At 38.2% G+C, this 21,176-nt stretch overlaps 4 protein-coding genes across 9 annotated transcripts; 3 read left to right on the top strand and 1 right to left on the bottom strand.

Moving 5' to 3' along the window:
• The first annotated feature begins 10 nt into the window (after positions 1–10).
• On the top strand, positions 11–801 carry LOC123968575 (transmembrane immune signaling adaptor TYROBP). Its single transcript, XM_046045430.1, has 5 exons — positions 11–92; positions 196–216; positions 305–448; positions 531–598; positions 715–801. The coding sequence occupies exons 1-5, from the start codon at positions 56–58 to the stop codon at positions 769–771; spliced, it is 327 nt and encodes a 108-aa protein (XP_045901386.1). The 5' UTR covers positions 11–55; the 3' UTR covers positions 772–801.
• On the bottom strand, positions 642–5,397 carry LOC123968574. 4 transcript variants are annotated; one of them, XM_046045429.1, is made up of 8 exons: positions 3,626–5,397; positions 3,454–3,512; positions 3,312–3,344; positions 3,113–3,160; positions 2,088–2,546; positions 1,955–1,993; positions 1,777–1,848; positions 642–1,522 (listed from the first exon to the last, which is right to left on the bottom strand). In XM_046045429.1, the coding sequence occupies exons 1-7, from the start codon at positions 3,631–3,633 to the stop codon at positions 1,790–1,792; spliced, it is 705 nt and encodes a 234-aa protein (XP_045901385.1). In that variant the 5' UTR covers positions 3,634–5,397; the 3' UTR covers positions 642–1,522; positions 1,777–1,789. The 4 variants fall into 4 exon arrangements, with proteins under 4 accessions (XP_045901385.1, XP_045901384.1, XP_045901383.1 ...); XM_046045428.1 differs by having other exon boundaries at positions 642–758; XM_046045427.1 differs by having other exon boundaries at positions 642–1,848; positions 3,626–3,754; positions 5,286–5,397.
• On the top strand, positions 4,419–12,724 carry LOC123968572 (casein kinase II subunit alpha-like). 2 transcript variants are annotated; one of them, XM_046045424.1, is made up of 15 exons: positions 4,419–4,563; positions 5,306–5,397; positions 5,669–5,745; positions 5,928–6,056; positions 6,130–6,241; positions 6,349–6,450; positions 6,552–6,602; positions 6,700–6,759; positions 6,902–6,985; positions 7,095–7,205; positions 7,368–7,469; positions 10,969–11,069; positions 11,181–11,329; positions 11,451–11,540; positions 11,878–12,724. In XM_046045424.1, exons 4-15 carry the CDS (start codon positions 5,956–5,958, stop codon positions 11,991–11,993), a joined length of 1,179 nt encoding a protein of 392 aa, XP_045901380.1. In that variant the 5' UTR covers positions 4,419–4,563; positions 5,306–5,397; positions 5,669–5,745; positions 5,928–5,955; the 3' UTR covers positions 11,994–12,724. The 2 variants fall into 2 exon arrangements, with proteins under 2 accessions (XP_045901380.1, XP_045901381.1); XM_046045425.1 differs by lacking the exon at positions 4,419–4,563 and adding an exon at positions 5,018–5,214.
• Positions 12,725–13,706: 982 nt separating this feature from the next.
• Positions 13,707–20,449, top strand: LOC123968453 (serum paraoxonase/arylesterase 2-like). 2 transcript variants are annotated; one of them, XM_046045228.1, is made up of 9 exons: positions 13,711–13,973; positions 14,095–14,165; positions 14,248–14,303; positions 17,526–17,688; positions 17,960–18,086; positions 18,294–18,497; positions 18,586–18,667; positions 19,526–19,654; positions 19,829–20,449. In XM_046045228.1, exons 1-9 carry the CDS (start codon positions 13,744–13,746, stop codon positions 19,988–19,990), a joined length of 1,224 nt encoding a protein of 407 aa, XP_045901184.1. In that variant the 5' UTR covers positions 13,711–13,743; the 3' UTR covers positions 19,991–20,449. The 2 variants fall into 2 exon arrangements, with proteins under 2 accessions (XP_045901185.1, XP_045901184.1); XM_046045229.1 differs by lacking the exon at positions 19,526–19,654 and having other exon boundaries at positions 13,707–13,973.
• Positions 20,450–21,176: the final 727 nt, after the last annotated feature.

Here is a 21,176-nt window from a genome sequence, read left to right as displayed (position 1 = left end):
GGCCCTAAACCTCTCTTTCTCATTTCCTCCTTTACAAGAAACCAACATCAAGAAGATGTCTGACGGTCTTTGCATTGTGGGTTCATTGTTTGGTGAGTGGTGTACTACGTGTGTTTTGACGGTGAATGATTGTGGCAATGACTCAAACTGTAGTTAATAGCCTACCTGACGTTTATCAACTCTTCTGTCTTTCAGGATCTGCAGAAGGACAGCAAGGTATCTAGCTTTCCTAAATCTTTTTCTCGTGTGAGATGCTGGAACATGATGCTGCATGTTAAAACCCTTTGTCGTCTCTCTTTCACAGAGTGTGGTTCCTGTTATGTTATAAATATGGGGTCCATAATGGGCATTATTGCCTCTGATATTATCTTGACTATCCTTATCACCATTTCTGTTTTCTGCTTCGCAACTCACCATAAGAGAAAGAGGGAATGGGAATCTCGTGATGGTGAGCACTACCTCTCTGTGTATTTGTGAGTATGCTGGGTGGTCGGTGGGCAGTAACTTGACACTTTTAAAAATGTTTGCAGGAAAAAGAAATCCACCATTGTCAATATCAAAGAAAATGGCAACAGAGGTCGTAGAATCCCCCTACCAGGTAAAGCAGAACTGTGTTATAATTTAAGTCACAAAGACAAAAAATATGATAATCGTTTAATCAAATTTACCGTACATATTGGACTTTCCGTGATGAATTGCTTTGACTTTTTGTAGGAGTTACATGGAGTCCAGTCAGATGTGTACAGTGAGCTTCGGCACTTTAGGAAATGAAACAAAGGAACTATAAAAATCCCAACAATGGCTTGTCTGTAATTATTTTCTCTACACAAGTACACCACACTCTTCTACACACATCCTGTTTTGCCACGTATACTCCTGCAGCATTATAGGTAATAACAAACAGCTGATATGTGTATTTTGCATGTAATTGATTTATGTTTTTTAAATGGAGTACTGTGTTGTGCTAAATGAGATGTTTGCTGTATCACATCCGTGTTTTTTGTAAATCTTAAGATGTCTTAAAATATGTATTTGTACATAACTAATTATAAATTAAATAAACTACAGAATAAAACAAAGGAAATGAAAAAGATGCATTTTTTAACATTTTCTTTCAGGAAATGACTTACACAAATTCACATTACAATGAAAACATACAAAGACTTTGTATATTGAGATAAAAGCAATGCATTTCCAGCTCAGATAGATTATGTTCAAAATCATCAAAAATTGTTGTTGTGCTCATTTCCGATTTCATTTTCTAACATTTTTACACCACAATCTTCGTACTAAATTTCACACTGTAGCAGCTTACTCCATAACCAGTTACCATGAGTAAGCCTAACACAAAACCTCTTTATTTCTTAAATTTGTTCACATGATCACATACCAAAACAATACATGTAAAAATCTAAAATTGGATGAAAAAGTCCCAGAAGCAACTGTATTTGGATGCAGCATGTCTGCCTCCTATGACTCAACAGATAGCGGACCCTGACTCATTATGAGGAAGTAATAGAATCTTAAAGAAAGAGAGGAAAAAACAACTGGTTTTCAACATTACATTCATGCCAGATGAACAACAAAGCAAGATCTAGGAAACCATTTCATCTTCTAATTAGATAAAAATAAAATGTAACGCATTTAAATGTGCATTATGTGGTAAACATGTATATAACAGCATGTCGTGGAGTTGTTTCCAAAGCCAGGCTGGGTGAACAGAGACATAAGCATTTGACAAAACTTTTGTCTGATTCAAATGCTGAGGAAACAGACCTTCGTATGATCGTCAGGAGGCTCGGCTCTTGGCTGGAACTGACAAGCTACGGGGCATGTGCTCTGGAGGTGCTAAAAGCACATAAGAGAAAGAGGATTACAAAAAATGACGGGTCTTTCAGGGAATCAAACATTGCCGTTACAGTATTCACTGAGGGGAAGAAAAAACAGTTCTTACCAATTGGAGAAGTTTCTGAGCTGATAAATTCTCTGGTTTCTGTGGGAATATTAAAATCACTTGTTCAGTCTTTGATTGCTCAGAACATAACTCTTGGATTTTGTTTTAAGTAATGTCTTGAATATGGTCTCACCATCATAGTATGTATCTCCTCTGTTGCCCACTGGAGCAGGTCTGTTTTCTTCCAAACTATCCCAATCCAGCAGTTCTTTGCTTGGGCCTGGGGCCAACATACCATTTAATCCATTAGCTCTTCCTGGTGTTGCCTTTCTTTGGACAATAGTTTCTAGACTGTCACTGTCAGTCACTTGGTCTTCATTTAAATGGATAACTTGCTTTCCTGGCAAATTTTCAGCCTCCTGAGCATACACCATCATTCCTTCCTCACTGTTAAGATCAGTCCGCTCTCTGCTTGCTTGGTGTGGCCTGTGTGGCCCACTGTGCTCTCTGCTCCCCTGGTCCCAAACCAGCCTGCTGCTCATATCCATCGGCCTCATATTGTCTTGGTCTACTCCTGTGTTCCTCCTTGATGGTGCCTTATCTTTCTCCACAGCGTTAGGAATCACGATCTCATGGCTGTCTTTTAATGCATCTGGGAAAAGTAAAAGTTGTGGCCACAACATCTGCATCAATATGTTGTGTGTAAATCCATTGGCGTCAAAATTCTCTGCGGAATTTGCCTCTGACAAATCTGTAAATTAGTTTGCTGCAATTTAGATTTAAAAGTCTACTGATGATAAGCATAATAGATGCACAGCTGTTTTGTATTTTGATGTGTGTATTTATTTATTTCTACAGAAAAAAAGCACAAAAATGTCAGAATCTTGCTCTTTCATAGGTTTACTTGGAGGGTTTCTATAATCTGCAGCAGGAGAAAATACATGCTGATACAAACTGGGTTGGTTGTATATGGTAAAGATCAGATAATGTCAAACGTGCTTGCTACACTAAACCCTGAAGATTAAGGCAAACAATAAACAATAGATTGTATGTGTTGTTCTGTTTTTTGTCTTTCATGAACTGGTCTTTGTTTCTGTTCTTGAGGAACAAAAAGTACTCGAGGATGTGAGATGAGCTATTCATATGGCACTTTGACCTGCCTGTTTTAAAAATGAATTTATCTCAGTATATCTGATAGTATCATTTTGATTCACAGACCTGTTATGATTGCAGGTATGGTCTTTTCGGTCATTGGTGCAAGTGCATCTAAAACAACGGTAATGAACAGGTTATGTGATTAAGATTCACAGTAGTGATTTAAACAATCATTCATCTGATTTCAAAAAGCAGTACTATGTCTATTTTGCATGTAAAAAACCCCCATAAAATTTCATATAAATGACATAAATGATCTCACCATTTAGGAGACTTAATACATTTTGTCTTTGGGCTTGAAAAGAAAGAAAAAAATAATTTAATAAGTCTTACATGTGCATTACAAAGTTTGAGTAGGCTCAAAACAACATTTGATTATTTTTTCTCTCTTCAGATTGGTTTACCTCTGACAGGGGTTGTTACAACCATACTTGCAAATGGCAGAAGTATAATAGACACAAAGCTGAAACAAATAAAATTAATTCAAATTGTCATTTGTAGCTGGCAAATAAAATACATTTCACTGACAGATGTTTGAAAAGACAGATATTTGTTAGACAAAATATGAAAACTCACAGCTTCATTGTTGACTTTGGTCCCCAGCTGTCTCCACTGTTTGTCAGCAAGGGTGCTGTGGGCTTTTATCTACTGCTGCTTTATATCCAGATTTTTCACCTTTCATAGGCCTTTCCCTAGCTAATTATTCTGACCAGATGTATCAGATTGAGTTGCAAAGACTACTTCTATGTGTTTAACAGTGCTTAACTTGCAGAGCAACAATTAGGCTTCAGGATATGTTTACAAGGGCCTATTCATTATATCAATTCAAGATGAAAAGAAATCTTCTCCACATTCCAACTCCCAGAAAGAATTAGTCTTTATCTCTATTATGCATTGATTACAGGTAATCTGTTACTTCAGGAAAATGCTCCAGACTGGAGCAGCCTTTAAAATGATGCCACAAAACATGCATTGTTTCTGTCACTACTTCACTATTGTCCATTTACCAAGTGAACCCTATATTTTACCTGAACAAAGACCTTTTTAAAACAGGCCCTACTAAGCAGTAGTCTCTAGAAATGTCTCTTTGTAGAAATAACCTGAAATGGAGACCGCAGGAATGCAGTAATCAGGTGAGCCCAGTGAGTTTGGAAATTATTTTAATTGCAATCTCGTGTGTGCCTTCTGTAGGCTACTATGTACAAAAAAAGGCGGGGGGGGGGGGGCTATGTATTCCCACTCAATATCTGCCCTCAACAATATTATACCAGGCCCTGTGGTAGTCAAACATGCATGCTCTTTTTTTAAATAACTAAAAAAAACATGACATGTGTGACTTTAAGTTACACTTTAAAGTTATTAACTTCAGTCAGACCTGTTGGTGGCAGAGGGAGCTACAATCTCCCCCATGAACAAGAAAAAGGAGAGCGCCCTCTGCGGGAAAGGCTATTCGCACTAACGTTAAGCTCTTGATCCACGGCATCGCCATATTGACGTCCCAACATCGCTGAGAGGTAATCGTGTTATTTAACCACAAATCGTCGTGGGTTTGGAACTACCGTTGAGTGTTTCATATGTGAGAAAAAGCTGGGAACAAGAAACACCCGTGATGGCTTTCTACTGTTCGATCACAGTGTTTCTAGGAGGCTTTTTCAAGGCGTTGGCAGTCAGTTTCCTCGCCAGCCAGCAGGCTATTCACTCCCCTAGCATGTTAGCGTAGCACTTCCTAGCTTTAGGTAATATCTTTGTCGAAGCTTGTTGTTTAACTCTACAGTAATAATGACCAGTAGAATAGTTTCTTGGCTATTTTGACGCGGGTTGTCTATTTCCCCCCCTTTACAGTCCCACAAAGGGGTCGAAAGATAGTTGTGACTTTCCAGCCGGCTTTTCCCTCTGCTGTTGACCAGCTAATGCTATCTCGCTAGCAGCGAACCAGCTGCCCGGTTTGCTTGATAGCCAAGTTAGCTGTTAGCTCCGCTGCACTTGTGCGGGCCTTCAGCCACAGGGGGTTTGTGCGTACGCTCACCTTTTCATCAAAGTACTAGTTTAGCGGGCAAACTGGCAGTAACTGAGCTGTTGTTTCGTACCAGAGAGACCTATTGTCGATAGGATACTTCTCTTAAACCATATAATTTATCGCAGACCTACTAATGTTATCTGGATTGGTAGGCATACGTTAGCTAACACAGTTTGCTCATGTTTGCTTAATTGATAGAATTGATTTTGATTAACCTACTTTCTGCCTATTTTCAACAGGACATACTGCCGTGGTGTAGCCCCCAGTGATGACTGTATTGAACCCTGTACCTCCTGATTAGACTGGTTGGATGCCCCCATTTAACATTCAGGTTTCTGAATTTCACACGCTACCGTATTTAACGTTAGACACACTAGACATCAATCATTTAGTTTGAGTAGATAATGTCTGTTATTTAAATAACTTATTGCTATTTTAGTTTGTTAGTTTCACTGTTTGTTGTCTTCCCATAGCATGTGCAAAACAGCTGTTTTAATTTGAAACTCTTGAAATGCCTGTTAATCGTTTATAAACATTTCTCAGTTCTACACATGTTGCTGAACTTATATGAATGGTTGGACTGTGTCTATATGCCCATATAGCTTTCTTACCATAAAGGCATCTCAACTGTTCCTGTTCCGATTCATCTATCACCATCATCCTGGAGGGAACCTCCCAGGTATTGTTACCTTATAATACATTTACCTTTTTATATCACCTATTTCTAGCATTATGGTGTTGTGGAGTGCATTGTACAGTAATTAGTACACAGAATGCTTTTGAATTGACTGTTTACTCCCTTTTATTTAATTTTGCTGTTTTTAGTAACAACACTCTTTGAAATTGTTTATTTTGTTTTAGGAGATTTAGAGAAGATCCGGTGTAGAATATGTCTGGCCCTGTTCCAAGTCGCTCTCGAGTTTACCCTGATGTAAACACACAGAGACCTCGGGAATATTGGGACTATGAGTCCCATGTTGTTGAATGGGGGTAAGTTGGCATTAGTTGTATTTGTTGGGTGAGCCACCTCAGCGTCATTCACCAAGGCTTTTTTGTTTTATAGGAACCAAGATGACTATCAGCTAGTCAGAAAACTAGGAAGAGGCAAATATAGTGAAGTGTTTGAAGCCATAAACATCACAAACAACGAGAAAGTGGTTGTCAAAATACTGAAGGTATGGAGATAGTCGATTAATTATTTATGTTTTGCAAAAAAAATTTCATTGTTTTGTCACCTCAGTGGACATTTCATGTACCTCACAAGGCTAATATGTGTTCATAGCCGGTCAAGAAAAAGAAAATCAAGAGAGAAATAAAGATCCTGGAAAATCTGAGGGGTGGCCCAAATATCATCTCGCTGTTAGATATCGTCAAGGATCCAGTGGTAATTTGGTTCTCCTTTTTGTACTGTGACAATTTTGGGTTTGTGGGTGTGTAAGGTTTCATGCATAAATACACATGTTCATGTATTCTCTTTCTCTTTAGTCCCGAACCCCCGCTCTTGTCTTTGAACATGTGAACAACACAGACTTCAAGGTAAAGATTTGTGCTTTTTATCCTTGTACCCGGGCACATGCTCATAATGACCTTTTCCAAATGCCTCATACTTTTTTTTTTTTTTTTTTTTAAACAGCAATTGTATCAAACCCTATCTGACTTTGACATACGGTTCTACATGTACGAAATCTTAAAGGTAAGAAACAGATTTTGGTACACTTGATTTCTTAACTTTATGCTCTGCATTGGTTATTTAATATTTGCCAGAAATAATGTATCAAGCTCTGGTTTGATCAGTTCAACATCTTAACGTCTTTTCCCCCCACCTTACCTGATAGGCTCTGGATTACTGCCACAGTATGGGGATTATGCACAGAGATGTCAAGCCACACAATGTAATGATTGATCATGAACACAGAAAGGTATTGTTTCATGCTGACCATTTTTTTCTCATATATCGTCTTCTCTGCTGTGACATCCGCTAATTCCAATTTTCAAAACTGCACTCAACTAAATGTTTTAAACTTGCAGCTCCGCCTAATCGATTGGGGTTTGGCCGAATTCTACCACCCAAACCAGGAATACAATGTGAGAGTGGCATCCAGGTACTTCAAAGGACCTGAACTGCTGGTAGACTACCAGGTGAGGTTTCTATACTCTTCCCCTACATGTCTAGTCATTCCAGTTTTACACACATTGGTCAAAATGGCACTTAGGATTTTATATTATTAATTTAAGGAAGACAGAGTTTTAAATGCAGCCATGAAACCAGTTCAAACCTCGACACCTCTCTGTTATTTGTAGATGTACGACTACAGCCTGGACATGTGGAGTTTGGGTTGCATGCTCGCCAGCATGATCTTCAGAAAGGAACCTTTCTTTCACGGTCATGACAACTACGATCAGGTATGATGAATGGGGTCTTTTTACCATCTTTTGTTTATGTGGTCACAAACTTGTGGCCTAAAGAGAGCAGTGTCTTGGGCTGCATAATACATGGCATTGTTAGTTTTACACAGTCAAACCACATTGTCCTCGTGCCCAATATTTCGCCACATAGCAGCTCTGCTGGAGCACCTGGGATTTTATGTATTTCTTAAAGGTATCTCAGCAGTTACTGAATGAGGGTAATCATTTATTATTAACTTTTAGGGAGTTTGGTGTGCTGAATGTAAAACAAAAGGGGTAAAAGATAAATGTAAGATTGTACTAGTGGACACAGGTCATAACATGTTTTACTGCCATGGATGGTGTCAGTTGTTGTGTTGGCTTTCCCTACCTTCACTGTAAAATTGAACACAGCACTTCCAGTTTATTCCAGGGCTTATCTGGGATTGTGTTTGAGCCTATGTGTCACTATGGTTGAAATGTGGTGTTTCAATTCTATAGATACACAATCTAGTAATCAGGCAAATGGTGTAGACTTTTTTTAAATTAATTACTGTACACTCGACATGCTTGCTTGTTAAATAAAGGGACGTGTGTTATCAAAATGAATCTTATCCAACATAGTTAAGTCCTTTTTAATGTTACCTTCCAATTACAGTGGGATGTCCAATGATTCAGTTAAGTTTGATAATAAAATAATCTTCTTAAAGGGTCATTTTGGTACTTTTAAACCCATTTTCACAAATCTTGGAGGTGAAATGATTAGAAGGTACAAAATGTTTTGGGATCTGTGCAGTAGTTTGTTTCAGCTGGCAGCTGCAAACCGGCTGGAGTGGCTGCAACGTATTCCTTTGGGGAGAATTGTGCCTGTCAAAATTACACCCAAAAGTGCTTCTTTAAAATTTAACAGTTATCTTTCATATCGCACTGATTGGAACATTCGTAGTTATCAACTGAAGTTAATGTGAATATTTCTGAGTGAGGATGACTGTGGTGCAGCTGAAACAAACCTAGGCCTAAATAAGGTTTAAAAGTGAGTTTTTCATTATTAGCTGCTGATAGTCTGAATGTGTTTTGACAGCATTAATAAAATACAAAATGAGCAAGATTTTATTAATGTAAAATAGACTTTAACACACATTTTCCACTACAAAAAAAAATGAATAGGCTAACCTGCTGGGTGTGACTGACTTTACAATCACAGGTTCATGAGTAAACTGTGTCTTATATTTGTTCTATACCTATTTTCATAATCAGGTAGCCGATTGCCACCGGCATTTTGTCGCTTCGGGTTACAGCTTAATAAATATAGCCTTCCTATTTAAAATCGAATGTAATGGGCTGTAGCACTTTATCATTCATTAAGGAAATTGATGAATGATGAAAATGATGAATGAGCAACGCTGTATAGTAGCCTAATAATAACACATTTATCGCATGGATCCTTATTCCACTCCTGCGTTTTAGAGCCAATCATAGCCCGCATTGGCAGCATTCATTTTTATAGCTCCACCCGATTAAAATGGAGGATCTGCCTTTATTGACCCGTTGCCATGGTGAATCATAGTATCCAAGCTCCATTGATGATGGCTGTTTTTCATCCCCACGCACACGCTTCAATCAGGCTCAACATAGTCAGAGTTGATTGAACTTATTCTGATCAGCTGTTCTGGAACCAGAAATTCAGTTTCCCACCTCAGGCTCAGTCAAACCAGAGCTCAGGGATAAGTGCAGAGTTTGTTAAGCGTGCTTTCTGAAACAGGGCCCTGGTCACACCCTTTGTTTCTAACCAGAAACAGAAGTCTCGCTCAAGGACAATTCTCACTCTGACATCTTGGGAGAGGCGAACCTCTATATACACAACAAACTCCTCCAACTCTGAGTAATGTTTCCACCGGCGTCTTACTGCAGCAACTCTCCTCTCACAAGAGGGGGTTTTACCAGGTGTCACTCGTAGGTATATTTCCATGGTGTTGCCAGACATCTGGTATAAGAGTCTAAGCCTGTCAGTGGCAAAAAGAACAACTTTCTGTGGATGTAATTTTGAAGGCCACAAATGTACGGATTCCAAAACATGTTGTACCCACTGTTCATTTTGACCCTAGAATATGTGAAAATAGGGCAGTATCAACCAATACTGATCACGGGGGGGAAGGGGAAGCCTTCTATTTATTGTTTAGCTATTTTTAAAAAAATGTATGTTAAGTATCAAAATTAAGAGGTGGAAGGTGGCAGGCAACATGTGCAACATATTTTACTCTCTCTTAGGCCCTATCCACACTAATGCGTTCGTTTTAAAACGGAGACCTTTTGCTACGTATCCACCTACCGTCCAGACTAAAACAGCGAAAACGAAGGCCTAAAAGGGAGAAGTTTGAAAATGCTGCTGACCCTATTTCTCGTTTTAAAACTCCGGGTAGCATTTTAGTGAAGACAGGCAAAAACTGAGGACTTCAGAAACGATGACGCAGACGTTACGTTTGGCTATCTGATTGAGTCTTATAAGCCATGCAAAGCAGAAACACATTGCTACTGGCAGAGTTTTTAATATGGTATTTTTATTAAAATATTTTGTACACACTCGTACTGTGCGTGTCGCCGTTTACTTTGTGACGACTCCCAGTCTGTTTTTCACCGCAACAGTCACTTTAAACTCCCATGTCACATTCATAAGTTATTGGTCAATGCAAATAATAAAATCTGGTGTGATTCTTCGTCTGTAGTACTTTATTCTTTCGCCAAATCTTCTGTAACTATGGAATAGACAATCGGTTTCATGTTTACATTACATTTATTCATTTACTTACATTTGCTATATATGTCAGAGGTTGCACGCCTTTGAAGCAACTAAGGGTTAAGTGTCTTGCTCAGGGACACATTGGATGTGTCACAGTGGGGAATTGAACACGGGTCTCTCATACCAAAGGCATGTTTCTTATCCACTACATGTGCGTTTTCAGTCATTTTAATACAGGCGGAGATCAATTCTGATGTGCAGCTAAAACGCTGTTGTGGACGAAGATCATGTTCATTTTAAAACGGAGTAGTGTGTATGGGGTCTTAGAGACTCAACTTAAACCCATTCAATTCTCTCTTCTCTGCACACACCTGCACCTCTGTCTCTCACTGCGCACACATCGGCTTGCCCTGCCCCCCTCTGTTTCTTTCTCCCTGTGAAAGTCAACAGAGCATGTGTCTGCTTTGTTGACTTTCTTAGTCAGCAGTGGTTTGTTTTAGAAAGTCGCCCAAAAGAAACACAATTTGTGTCTAGGATTTTTTTTCACCCGCATCTTCTAACACACAAATAAACCTCTCTCTCTGTTTCTCTGCAAATTCAATAAAATCAGTTGGTGGATGTTAATATACCTGGGCGCATTGCATCATCTGATCAGCTTTTCTGATTGGCCTTTGTAGAGACTGAAAGATCTAAAGTCGCTTTAGATAAAAGCGTCAGCTAAATGAATAAATGTAACTGTACTCTTGTAATCATTGAAATTATATTTCTTCTAACCTTCAGCTTGTGCGAATTGCAAAAGTGCTAGGCACTGAGGACCTGTACGACTACATTGACAAGTACAACATTGAATTGGATCCACGGTTCAATGACATCCTCGGAAGGTAAAACCTGTAGCTGTTCAACCTTTGAAGCATCGCTGAATGTTTTTTGGTAAATATTTTGACTAATGAATACCTATGCACTTAATACTTGATCGCTGGTTTGTTCTTTAGACACTCCCGCAAAAGGTGGGAGAGGTTTGTGCACAGTGAGAACCAGCACCTGGTCAGCACAGAGGCTCTAGACTTCCTGGACAAACTGCTGCGCTATGACCATCAAGCCCGCCTCACAGCCCGAGAGGCCATGGATCATCCCTACTTCTGTAAGTGTTTTTTTTTTTTTTTTTCCCCCGTTTGTTTTATTACCCTGTCTACATCTTGGCTTGATTGCGTTAACACATGGATTTTGTTTATGAAGCGCTCAAATCCACCTTTTGTTCTCAGATCCCATCGTTAAAGATCAGGGAAGGGGGGCCACTCCTGGAGGGATGGCTACCAGCTCCACACCAGTCAGCTCCTCAAGTATGATGGCTGGTGAGTATTCCTGCCCAGAATAAATGACCCCGGTTAAAGGAATAGTCTACATTTTTAGATGTTTCTCTCATAATCTATTGAAGAAAGTTATATCTCTTATTTGCATCAGAAGTAAGAGTCAGATTGTGAAAGGCTGCATAGAAAATAAAATTCATAGTCAGACTGACTTTAGATTAGAAATCTAACTTTATTTACAGCCAAAGAAATTGTCAAATTGTTAAGAGGTCCATCTGAAAATGGTCATGCAGTCAAAGTTATAACTCTAATTTCAGATTGAGATGACATGTAAATATGACCCATTACCAAATGATTAATAAGGCCCCCCCATCTCTCCTAGGCATCACCTCAATGTCCTCCTCACAGCCACTGGCTAACATTGCTGGATCACCCGTCATTTCTGCTCCCAACACTCTGGCCACACAAGTCCCAGCAGCCACTGGGGCTCAACCCTGAAGCCACTTCCTCACCTGTGTTTGTGTGCTCATGGCCATGTCCTGCCTAGCTCTCACTGCGGCCCAGGGCCATGGCTCCCCTTTTTATGTTGAAAATAACAGAAGAAGATTTAAATTGCTTTTCACATTCAGTTATATTTTGACACCTGGACTTGACAGAAATGTATTGTTGCACCTGTCAGGATTATTAGAATTAATTTGGGTGTTATTTGACAATGCCATTGTCTAGAAATTCTAATAAGATGTAGACATGAAGAGAATGGATAATAAAATTTATTTTGTATGTTTCAAATATACAGTCTTGCTTGAAACTGTTTGATGGGGATCCTGCTGTACTACACTGTGAACCTTTACACGACTTCACAAAACAAGAGACAGGAGTCTGGTGTGCCCCACCTAACAGTGCTCGCTGGTTGCACACGATGTAATGTGCAGGAGTTGTTGGTGTTTTGAAGTTGTTAGATGCTATAATTCTTTAATTGGACTTTTGTAGATATTCTACAGTGACTGTCAGGTTGCATGCACCCAATGCTGAGTTATCACAGGGTCAATAGTTTGCCAATTTTATGTTACTTTCACTTCTATATGTCTATGTATGTGTTCATGTTTGTTTTTTATGAAGTCTCTTACACATGATTTTGATTATATAGACGATTTTGTAACTTTTTGTTTTACGTTGGGAGGAGTCATCACCTACAAAAACAACTTCAAAAATAAACAATTTAAACAGGGTTTTGCAGGCACTACACGTTATTGAGTATACCCTCTGTTGACTGGTTGCATTGGCAACCTATATGGGAACTAAAACAGCATAGTCAGCATTTCCCACAAGGCCATTTTCATCTGATACTGAATTAATTATGGCACCAAATGACTTAATGTGGATTCCCCAGCTTTCTAGTTCTGTGGTCATATATTTGCATCTCTGCTATTTTGGTTATCTTGAACAAAGTGAGTGTGCAGTGCATATATCCTTAATCCTTTTCTCCATAGTGTTTTGAATTAGGGAGGCACCATGCACGCAGTTCAGCTCGAGAAAAATAAAAGCTGAATGTGAGGGGTACATGTACACACCAGACCATATTAGACTCCAAACCATGGACTGTATATAAAAATGAGTGCTTCACTCGTATATGAAGGCTACTACAAACCAGGCATTGCCAAAAACTAAACTTGTTCCCAGAGGCTTCACAAAGGTTAAAATTACACACAGAGATGACTCCTGCCATTACATATGCAACTATCCCTATGGTCAAGAGGTCAAATGTCAGTTACAGACACAGGCTCATTCATGAGGACAATAGGCTACTGCTATGATCCCACAAGGATTATTCATGGAATGAATGCAGCAATCATAAAATAATTTTATTTCAACTAACTACCTAGAGCAGGCTAAATCCACACATTTTATGCAGACATCTGAAACTGTAGCATTAGAGCTGTTTTTAGATCCAATTTGCCAATATGGATTCATGCTGCATTCAGGTGCTTCTAGTACATTGGAACTCACACGTATAAATGTCTCGTGTTCTGTTGTCGGTGGGCTTATTGTTAACAATAAACATACATGTCATACATTTTATCTTATAAGCCAAGAGATACCAATATAGGGCCACTCTTTCTGCAGCTGTAAGAGAAGGCGGGGCCCCGCGTAAATCAAAACGTAGGCCTGTGTCAGAGAGTAAACTGTAAGACGTCATTTTCAGTATAGTTAATTGAAGTATTTGTACATGTAAGATGGAAATGTAGCAATGCGAAGAATACAAGGTGTCAACGTAAATCAACATATATGCTATTATATTTCCGATAGTCCTGAAGGCAGCACCGCGCATGCTGTGGCATGCCTCGGCTTCAGTAATCAAGCAAAAGCAATTGTTCGGAAATTTTCTTGTCGCGATTGCAAAATGGGAAAGCTAGTCTTTATCTCGCTTGTAATAGCGGCCCTATCGGTGCTGTTCGGAGAAAGGATTATCAGCTTCAGGTAAAATAGAAAACGACCCCAATAATGTTGATTGTTTCCGAGTTTATTTAGTTTTGTTGGGGAGAGAGAAAAAAAACTGTTGCGGCCCACCTGCTCTAATGTAACTTCTGCAACGTTGCAGGAGAAGGACCTTCGCTTCAAGGGAGCTGGTCCAGAATCACCTCCCCAACTGTGTCGCACTCAAAAATCTGGGTAGGCTAAAGTAACGCCAGAGGAAAGACTTGAGATGAACATCAGGGAGCAAAATTAACTTGTGCAACTATCGCGCTTTCAGATCATGGCTCAGAGGATATAACGATCCTTGGAGACGGGCTTGCCTTTATCAGCACTGTAAGTAGGCCTACTTTTTTGAGTTGGAAGAGCAGCCAAGTGTAGGCCTACCCTGCAAAGGTTAAACAAACATACAATAGAAAACAACTCAACAAAGTAATCTTTTTCCTGTCAGTAAAACCACCCCTGTGGCTAGTCTGTTCTGGTACTAAAAAGTTCATTATTTCATTTCTGTGTGCCCTAACAAACATTGTTGTTATGTTTTTAACATTTGTAACATTTAATCATTTAATCTTTTAGACTATAAAATGTCCTTAGTCTCTAAGAGTCCAAGTTATATGTTCAAATGTCCTATTTTGTCTGGCCAACACTGTAAGAAAAGATACACCATATCTACTCAATAAAAATGAGGCAACAGATTACAAGCAATATTGTTAATTAAATTTCACAATGTTTGGTATTAACATAACATAAATATTAATTAAATGAGACCCTTAATAGTTATCCATTTAAAGAGTAGATTCAAATAGAAAACAGTACAGAATTAATTATAACCTAAACAAAAATATTGAGTTGATTTGAAAAAGAAACTCCCTAATGTGTAAATAGTACTAATGAAAATTAATTTAATTCTATATATCAACGATATATAATTGAGTATTAATCATCCACATATAAGGAAGATTGCATGGGGGCAGCCGACCCCCCACAAAGTAGTGTTGTGTCGTTCAAAGAAAGTTTCGTTCATAAGACCTAATCGCGTATATGACTCAGGAGGAATGGGTTGTCTCAGTGAGTGATTCGTTCATTTTCACGCATACGTGAAGGATCTTGGACTTTACGTTCACTCGTCACACACCAGCAGCATGGGCTCCGTCAGCACAGGAAACAGAATTGATTAGTTCACGACTCTCAACTGTGGGTATGTTTGAGTCGTTCATTTGTCATGTGACAGCTCCTACTGTGGAGCAGGAATGAACGACTCGTTCACCGCTCACATGGGTCCTCCTCAGTCTTTCATTCAGTTGGCAGGCTGAGTGACTGCCAGCGCCGGAAAATGAGAGGCAGGTCGGCTGTCAGGTAACAGTCACTGGACTGACATTATATAGCTATTTTGTTAATTATGTGACATTTTATATAGCATAACGTTATTACAACGCAGTGATGTTGCGCATGTAGTGAAGTTATAGTTTTAACACAGCCGCACCGTAACTTTAGTCCTGCTAGTGTTTAACATTACAGCTAACAGCTAATGAGAGTTGTTCTGGGTCCACTTCAGAGCCCTGACAGGGTTCTACCTGGAGCCGAATTACCTCAGAGGTAGTCCCCTCTCCAAAACAAACAGACCCGGTCATTAAAACATTAAAACACAGCCACGTAGCAACTTTAGCGTTATCCCTGTAAACAGCTAACAGCTGATCCAGGTCCGCCAGAGAACGCAATGTAACTTTTCCTTTTTATTTATCAACAGAGCCATGCTGTTGTTTCACAGCTCGTGACTGGTGAACAACCTGCAGTGTTTGAGAGTGATGTGCTCATGTTTGTTTCTCTGTCTGCAGAATCTGGACCTGATGTGGCCCATTCTGCGTCCAGAACTGCCAAACTGCTGCGTTCATGTGTTTATTTCTTTGTTCCACTCTCTGTGCTGGAGTTCTTTAAGAACTTGGTGGCTTGATCCAGATTATTATTAAATTGGTTGAATCTTAATTAGTGTGTTTATTCATATAGTGTATCAAGCTTATTACTTCAATATATTTACTGCAAATCTGATATTAATATTTTACTCATGAATAGGGACGTTAGGCTACTGTATGAATGAGCACTTCAGAGATAATGATAGTAATTATATACATAAGCCTATATGGCTGGTCTGGTTGTATACTCGGGAAAGATTGTGAAAATGGAAGAATTTAGCCGGAGTAGTGGTGATTACATATTGACAACATATTTCTGTGGTTTTTACATGGTTTGAATTTGGTTTTGTTGTTATATAATGATAATATACAGTAGTCAAGAGGTGAATTTGTGCATTATACTTTGTCAAATAAAGCAAGCCAGGTAGCCTTCTGTGTTTGAGAACGGCGCTGTTTTTTAATCGCCCACTAGAGGGCTGCAGCGCTACAATAAGTTCAAATGAATGAAATGACTCAAAAAAAGATTGGTTCATTTTAATGAACGAGATTTGAATGAACGAGTCTGTCAAAAGACTCAAACTTGCCATCACTACCACAAAGGAATTGCCATTTGCTTGTAGACTCGCCTATATAAGAGAATTGCTTTCGATATATTGGTCAATGATCAGTGCAGCCGAACTTATCAAATAAAACAGGCACTTCACTCCTGGTTTCAATAGTAAACCATATACTTTATAGAAAAAAAACACCACAAGAATGACAATTGCCAACAAAAAACACTATATTCTAAACAGACACATTTAAAAAAACATGATTCACAAAGTAAATTTTGTATTTCAAACAAACAGGAGACTTATTAGCTAATTTTAACAAAAACTCCCTTCCTCGCCATGCTGATTACATAAATTTGAATTCACTCAATATTCTCTATATTTGGGATTAGATAAATATAATGCTTATGTTTTATTTAACTAACAATGGGTGGATTTTATTCCAAATAGTTTTATTTGAAATTGAATTAAATATTTGCCTCAAAATCAAAAACACAATCATATTGAATATATTTTATCTAATACATTAATTCAAATCTACATGACCACAGAATACTTTTTTAAGGTGAACAGTTCAAACCCCAAATACATGTACAATGACCATAAAGCAGACAAAAAGCAAGAAATACTCACATTTCAACAGCTTTTTAGGGGCATGTTTGCTTGAAAAAATATGATTAAATGGTTTCCAGGTTTTTTCTGTCTGTGGACTAATCTGCTGATTTTGCAGATGTATTATTGTTATGTTCTACATAGCCTTAATGTTTGTTTGTTTAGTTCCTCCAGTGATCTCCAAAAATGGAAATAAATCCATCCTGATCCCACTATAAACCACATGAACTTTCTATAAAGGTCAATTGGTTTGCCTGCTTTTCTCTTAATATGTACCAGCATCTCTTCAACTGCGTAAAAACATGTAGGTTTTGTAGATTTAGCCTAGGTACTAGGCAGAAAAAGAAAAGTTCTTATACAATACCCCTAAATCTGAGGCTGCATCCTTTCCAATCCACTGTCCACATGTATTACTCAAAGTATGGCATCATAATTTATTGTGCAATGTTTTTTATAGTCTGTATAATTTAGTATATTTTTAAAAGGGTCTGAAGTATCCTGGGCTGCCATCCTCGGAGGAGACAGGAAAAATCTTCTCCCTCGATATGCAAGATCCTCGGATGAAACCAGTGGAGCTGCGCATGCCAAGAAACTTTGATCTGGAATCATTCAACCCTCATGGCATCAGTGTATACACCGACACAAGTGGTAAAAGCACTTACCACCAAGTGTGGTTGCACACAAGTCTCTACGAGATGGCACCTGAAGGGCAAAAACCCCAGTGGCTTTTTTTCCAGCTTTTTGAATTTGTTCCAGATTTAACTATAATTTTATGTATCAACAGATTTACATTAACAGTAAGAATACATTTTGCAATACAAAAAAATCATTTTCAGTTCAGCTGACAGTTTAACTACTGAAGATTTTGGGGTTTTTGCAAATAAATAAATACTTTTTACAATGCTTTCCTCATTTCCAGATGACACAATATACCTGTTTGTTGTCAATCATCCTCAACACAAAAGTCAAGTAGAGCTGTTCAGATTTGTTGAGGACTCCCTCTCCCTGGTGCATCTGAAAACCATCAAACATGAGCTTCTCTACAGGTACAGTTTGGTGACAAAATTAAATTGTACCTACCAGGAACTGCACTTGAGATTTACTGAATAGGGGCATATGGTCAGTTTGCAACAATATTTGTAAAACTATCCCATGTAATGTATTTATACAGAAATATATGCATAGTGTAATTAGTAATTTAATTATTGTGTATATAATAAAAATAATTGTTCAATTATGATTTATCTTTCCAGTGTGAACGATATTGTTGCAGTGGGAGTTGAAAGCTTCTATGCAACCAATGATCACTACTTTACACATGAGATCTTTAAAGGTTTGGTGGAGCCTCTTCTGGCTCAGCCCTGGACCAACGTTGTGTACTACAGTCCTGAGGAAGTAAAAGTGGTCTCTGAGGGGTATTACTTTGCAAATGGCATCAATATCTCACCAGACAAAAGGTAAGAATGATGTGCAGGGCTATGCACGCAGTCATTCGTGCTTCAGAGGTCTGAGTTTCTTCATTTTAATATTCTTTCTCATTTATAGGCATATATATGTGGTAGACCTATTTGACCACAATGTGCATGTGCTCAAGCGGAAAGAAGACAATGCATTGGTCTCTGTGAAGGTAAATAACTCAAATTTTCAGCAAGATGAAAGTGCGCTGCTTTAATTTGAAGATGAATTAGTATGCTTCAGGAGAATTAATAAAATAACATTTTATACTTATGATGTTATTTTTATACAAAAATTATACTGCGCAATGCTGGTGTGGGAAGTGTAGTACTTATGAATACATTTCTGAGGACATTAGGGCTGGGGAATATTGATATTAGGGATGATGTATGCCAAATTTAAAAGAATCCAATTTATGTTAAATTGAGTTTCACTGTATGGGACAGGATTTTTCACTTTCAACAAACTTAAATAACTGGAATCATTTTATTTAGACGTCAGAATTTAGTTAAAGAATAACACAATATGATCACATCATCTTGAAACAAAAATCTTGAAGTCAACAAATGCTAACGCTGAATTGTTAACCAGCTGGAGTTGACTTTACTTTCAGAATAAATGCAGAGTTTTAATGAAAAGAAAGTGTCCTTTAAAGGAAACTCCATTTGAGTATTTCTTGTTTTTAAATTTCCTGTACCTTTTTAATGTTAATTGTGATGTTTTTTTAGATTTGTGTGCAATGATTAAGGTAAGGTGAAAATGGCAAATAGAGTTGGTAAAGGTTATTGCTGTAAACTAACAGTTACTTCTTTACTGGAAGTGGATTTTATTTCGAAGTCTTTACTTTGAAAGACAAATAAGATTAGGCACAAATAGCAAATATTAAAAATATTATGTGGTTAAAGCGCTTCAAAACCAATATACATTGACCGAAAAACAATAGGCGAAATACGTGCTAGAATTGTAATTTAAGGTAATCAAGAAACCATGATGAATGTAGAATTATAACCTTATCTATGACCTTTACCAGTCTGTGGCTGTGGATTCACTATGTGACAATGTTGAAGTTGACCTTGAAACTGGTGACCTGTGGTTAGGCTGTCACCCTAATGCATGGAAAGCTTTCATGTTCGACCCCAAGGACCCACCTGGATCAGAGGTTTGTCCCTTCACTTTTACCAGATAGTAAACTGTGAGAGATCCGCCATCATTACAAAACAGACTAAAGTCTATAATTCTATATCTGCAATATTCTGCTTACCTTATCAACTGATAATATGCAATATTTACACCTTGTTATAATTATTTCTTTCTCATTATAATGTTTTCTTAGGTCATCAACATCAAGAACATTCACTCTTATCAGCCAGTGGTGACTCAGGTGTATGCCGACAACGGCCATGTGATCATGGGCTCCTCTGTAGCAGCTACCTATGGGGGGAAGTTGCTCATTGGCAGTGTGTTCCATAAAGCAATCTGCTGTGATTTGAAGTAGGCAATAACTCTTTGACAGATGGTTTTCAGTAAGGAGAAGAGATCAAGATTTACCACTTTGCCATGTTCTCAATCAGGCAGTGATGATTTGAATGATGGTATACATGGATATTACAAAACTTGTTGTGTGTGGGGGGAATGCTTCACACTGTTGTACTAGACAGGATCTGATAATAGACCAAGAAAACCAAGTAATGAGCCATGGGTACAACGGCATATTTGCAAATTGTGTCAGACATAGAAGTTACTTAACTGCCCGGATACTTGAACCACTGTGAAATAGGTAAACAATATTTTTCAATCAAATGTAAAAAGATCATATAATTGCTTTGCTTTTTATATATTTTTAAATGTCAGTTGCTTATCATGTTTTGTTCTTTTGGACCAAATATTGTATTCTAAGGTGTGCTGACAAACTGAGTGTGATTAAGATCCCTAAATAAAAGCTTGATGGTCCATATCTGTTGGTGGCTGCAAAGTTTTTAATTGGAATAATTGTGATGCCAATATGGAATACCCCATCCAGCTTTCATACAGTGATCATGAGGTAGATATAATGGTTCTAATTGTATTGTTCCAACTTTTGTTTGAAGTTGCATAAGTGTTGAGCCCTCAGGGCCACTGCTGCTGCATTTTTGTGTTTTGGGGACTCGCCCTCCAATAACACAAATGTGTGTCTATAAGTCAAAGGAAATAAGCATAAGGTATGAAGCAATAAGCAGTTATTTTTATAATTGTATTATGTATGCTGCAGCCAGAGAATCAGTAGGATGCTGAGAAGTAGTTCAACTTGCAGTGATTTTATCCGCTTACAACCAAAGCAAATGAGATTTCTCTGCTATTGAAATACCACTATTTTACTACATCAAGGAAGAACCATCGAAAAGGTATTGATCCTCTTCTACTACTTCAGCTTCAAAACTTTAAGTAGACTTACTGAAAGTCACCACGGGGTGGCAGAAGCAGTGCAGCGCATTCACAAACACCAAAACTAGGCTATGAAAGTACTAAATTAATTAGCATTGCAGCCTAAAAAACAGCACACCAGCACATTTGTAATATAGCTTAAACAAGAATACAATTGCAAATGGCCGGTTAGCAGAATTACATTGACTTATAGTAGGGTGCCTTATAAAATAATAGTAGGAAATACCAAAAGAGCAATATAAACAACCATATAATTATCG

The sequence above is a fragment of the Micropterus dolomieu genome, linkage group LG03 (assembly GCF_021292245.1).
Source record: "Micropterus dolomieu isolate WLL.071019.BEF.003 ecotype Adirondacks linkage group LG03, ASM2129224v1, whole genome shotgun sequence".
Taxonomy (NCBI): Eukaryota; Metazoa; Chordata; class Actinopteri; order Centrarchiformes; family Centrarchidae; genus Micropterus; species Micropterus dolomieu.
This window is presented reverse-complemented; position numbering and strand designations above follow the sequence as displayed.

What these genes read in the sequence shown, in the direction of transcription:
- LOC123968575 (XM_046045430.1), top strand. Translation starts at nt 56, where the DNA reads ATGTCTGACGGTCTTTGCATTGTGGGTTCATTGTTTG. An exon ending in CATTGTGGGTTCATTGTTTG is followed by an intron (nt 93 to 195) that starts GTGAGTGGTGTA and finishes TCTGTCTTTCAG; the next exon opens with GATCTGCAGAAGGACAGCAA. An exon ending in TCGTAGAATCCCCCTACCAG is followed by an intron (nt 599 to 714) that starts GTAAAGCAGAAC and finishes GACTTTTTGTAG; the next exon opens with GAGTTACATGGAGTCCAGTC.
- LOC123968574 (XM_046045426.1), bottom strand. An exon ending in TGTATTAAGTCTCCTAAATG is followed by an intron (nt 3,161 to 3,311) that starts GTGAGATCATTT and finishes CCGTTGTTTTAG; the next exon opens with ATGCACTTGCACCAATGACC. An exon ending in CTCAGAAACTTCTCCAATTG is followed by an intron (nt 1,849 to 1,954) that starts GTAAGAACTGTT and finishes ATGTGCTTTTAG; the next exon opens with CACCTCCAGAGCACATGCCC.
- LOC123968572 (XM_046045424.1), top strand. Translation starts at nt 5,956, where the DNA reads ATGTCTGGCCCTGTTCCAAGTCGCTCTCGAGTTTACCCTGATGTAAAC. An exon ending in TGAACAACACAGACTTCAAG is followed by an intron (nt 6,603 to 6,699) that starts GTAAAGATTTGT and finishes TTTTTTAAACAG; the next exon opens with CAATTGTATCAAACCCTATC. An exon ending in TTGATCATGAACACAGAAAG is followed by an intron (nt 6,986 to 7,094) that starts GTATTGTTTCAT and finishes TTAAACTTGCAG; the next exon opens with CTCCGCCTAATCGATTGGGG.
- LOC123968453 (XM_046045228.1), top strand. Translation starts at nt 13,744, where the DNA reads ATGCGAAGAATACAAGGTGTCAACGTAAATCAACATATATGCTATTAT. An exon ending in GAAAGGATTATCAGCTTCAG is followed by an intron (nt 13,974 to 14,094) that starts GTAAAATAGAAA and finishes GCAACGTTGCAG; the next exon opens with GAGAAGGACCTTCGCTTCAA. An exon ending in AAACATGAGCTTCTCTACAG is followed by an intron (nt 18,087 to 18,293) that starts GTACAGTTTGGT and finishes TTATCTTTCCAG; the next exon opens with TGTGAACGATATTGTTGCAG.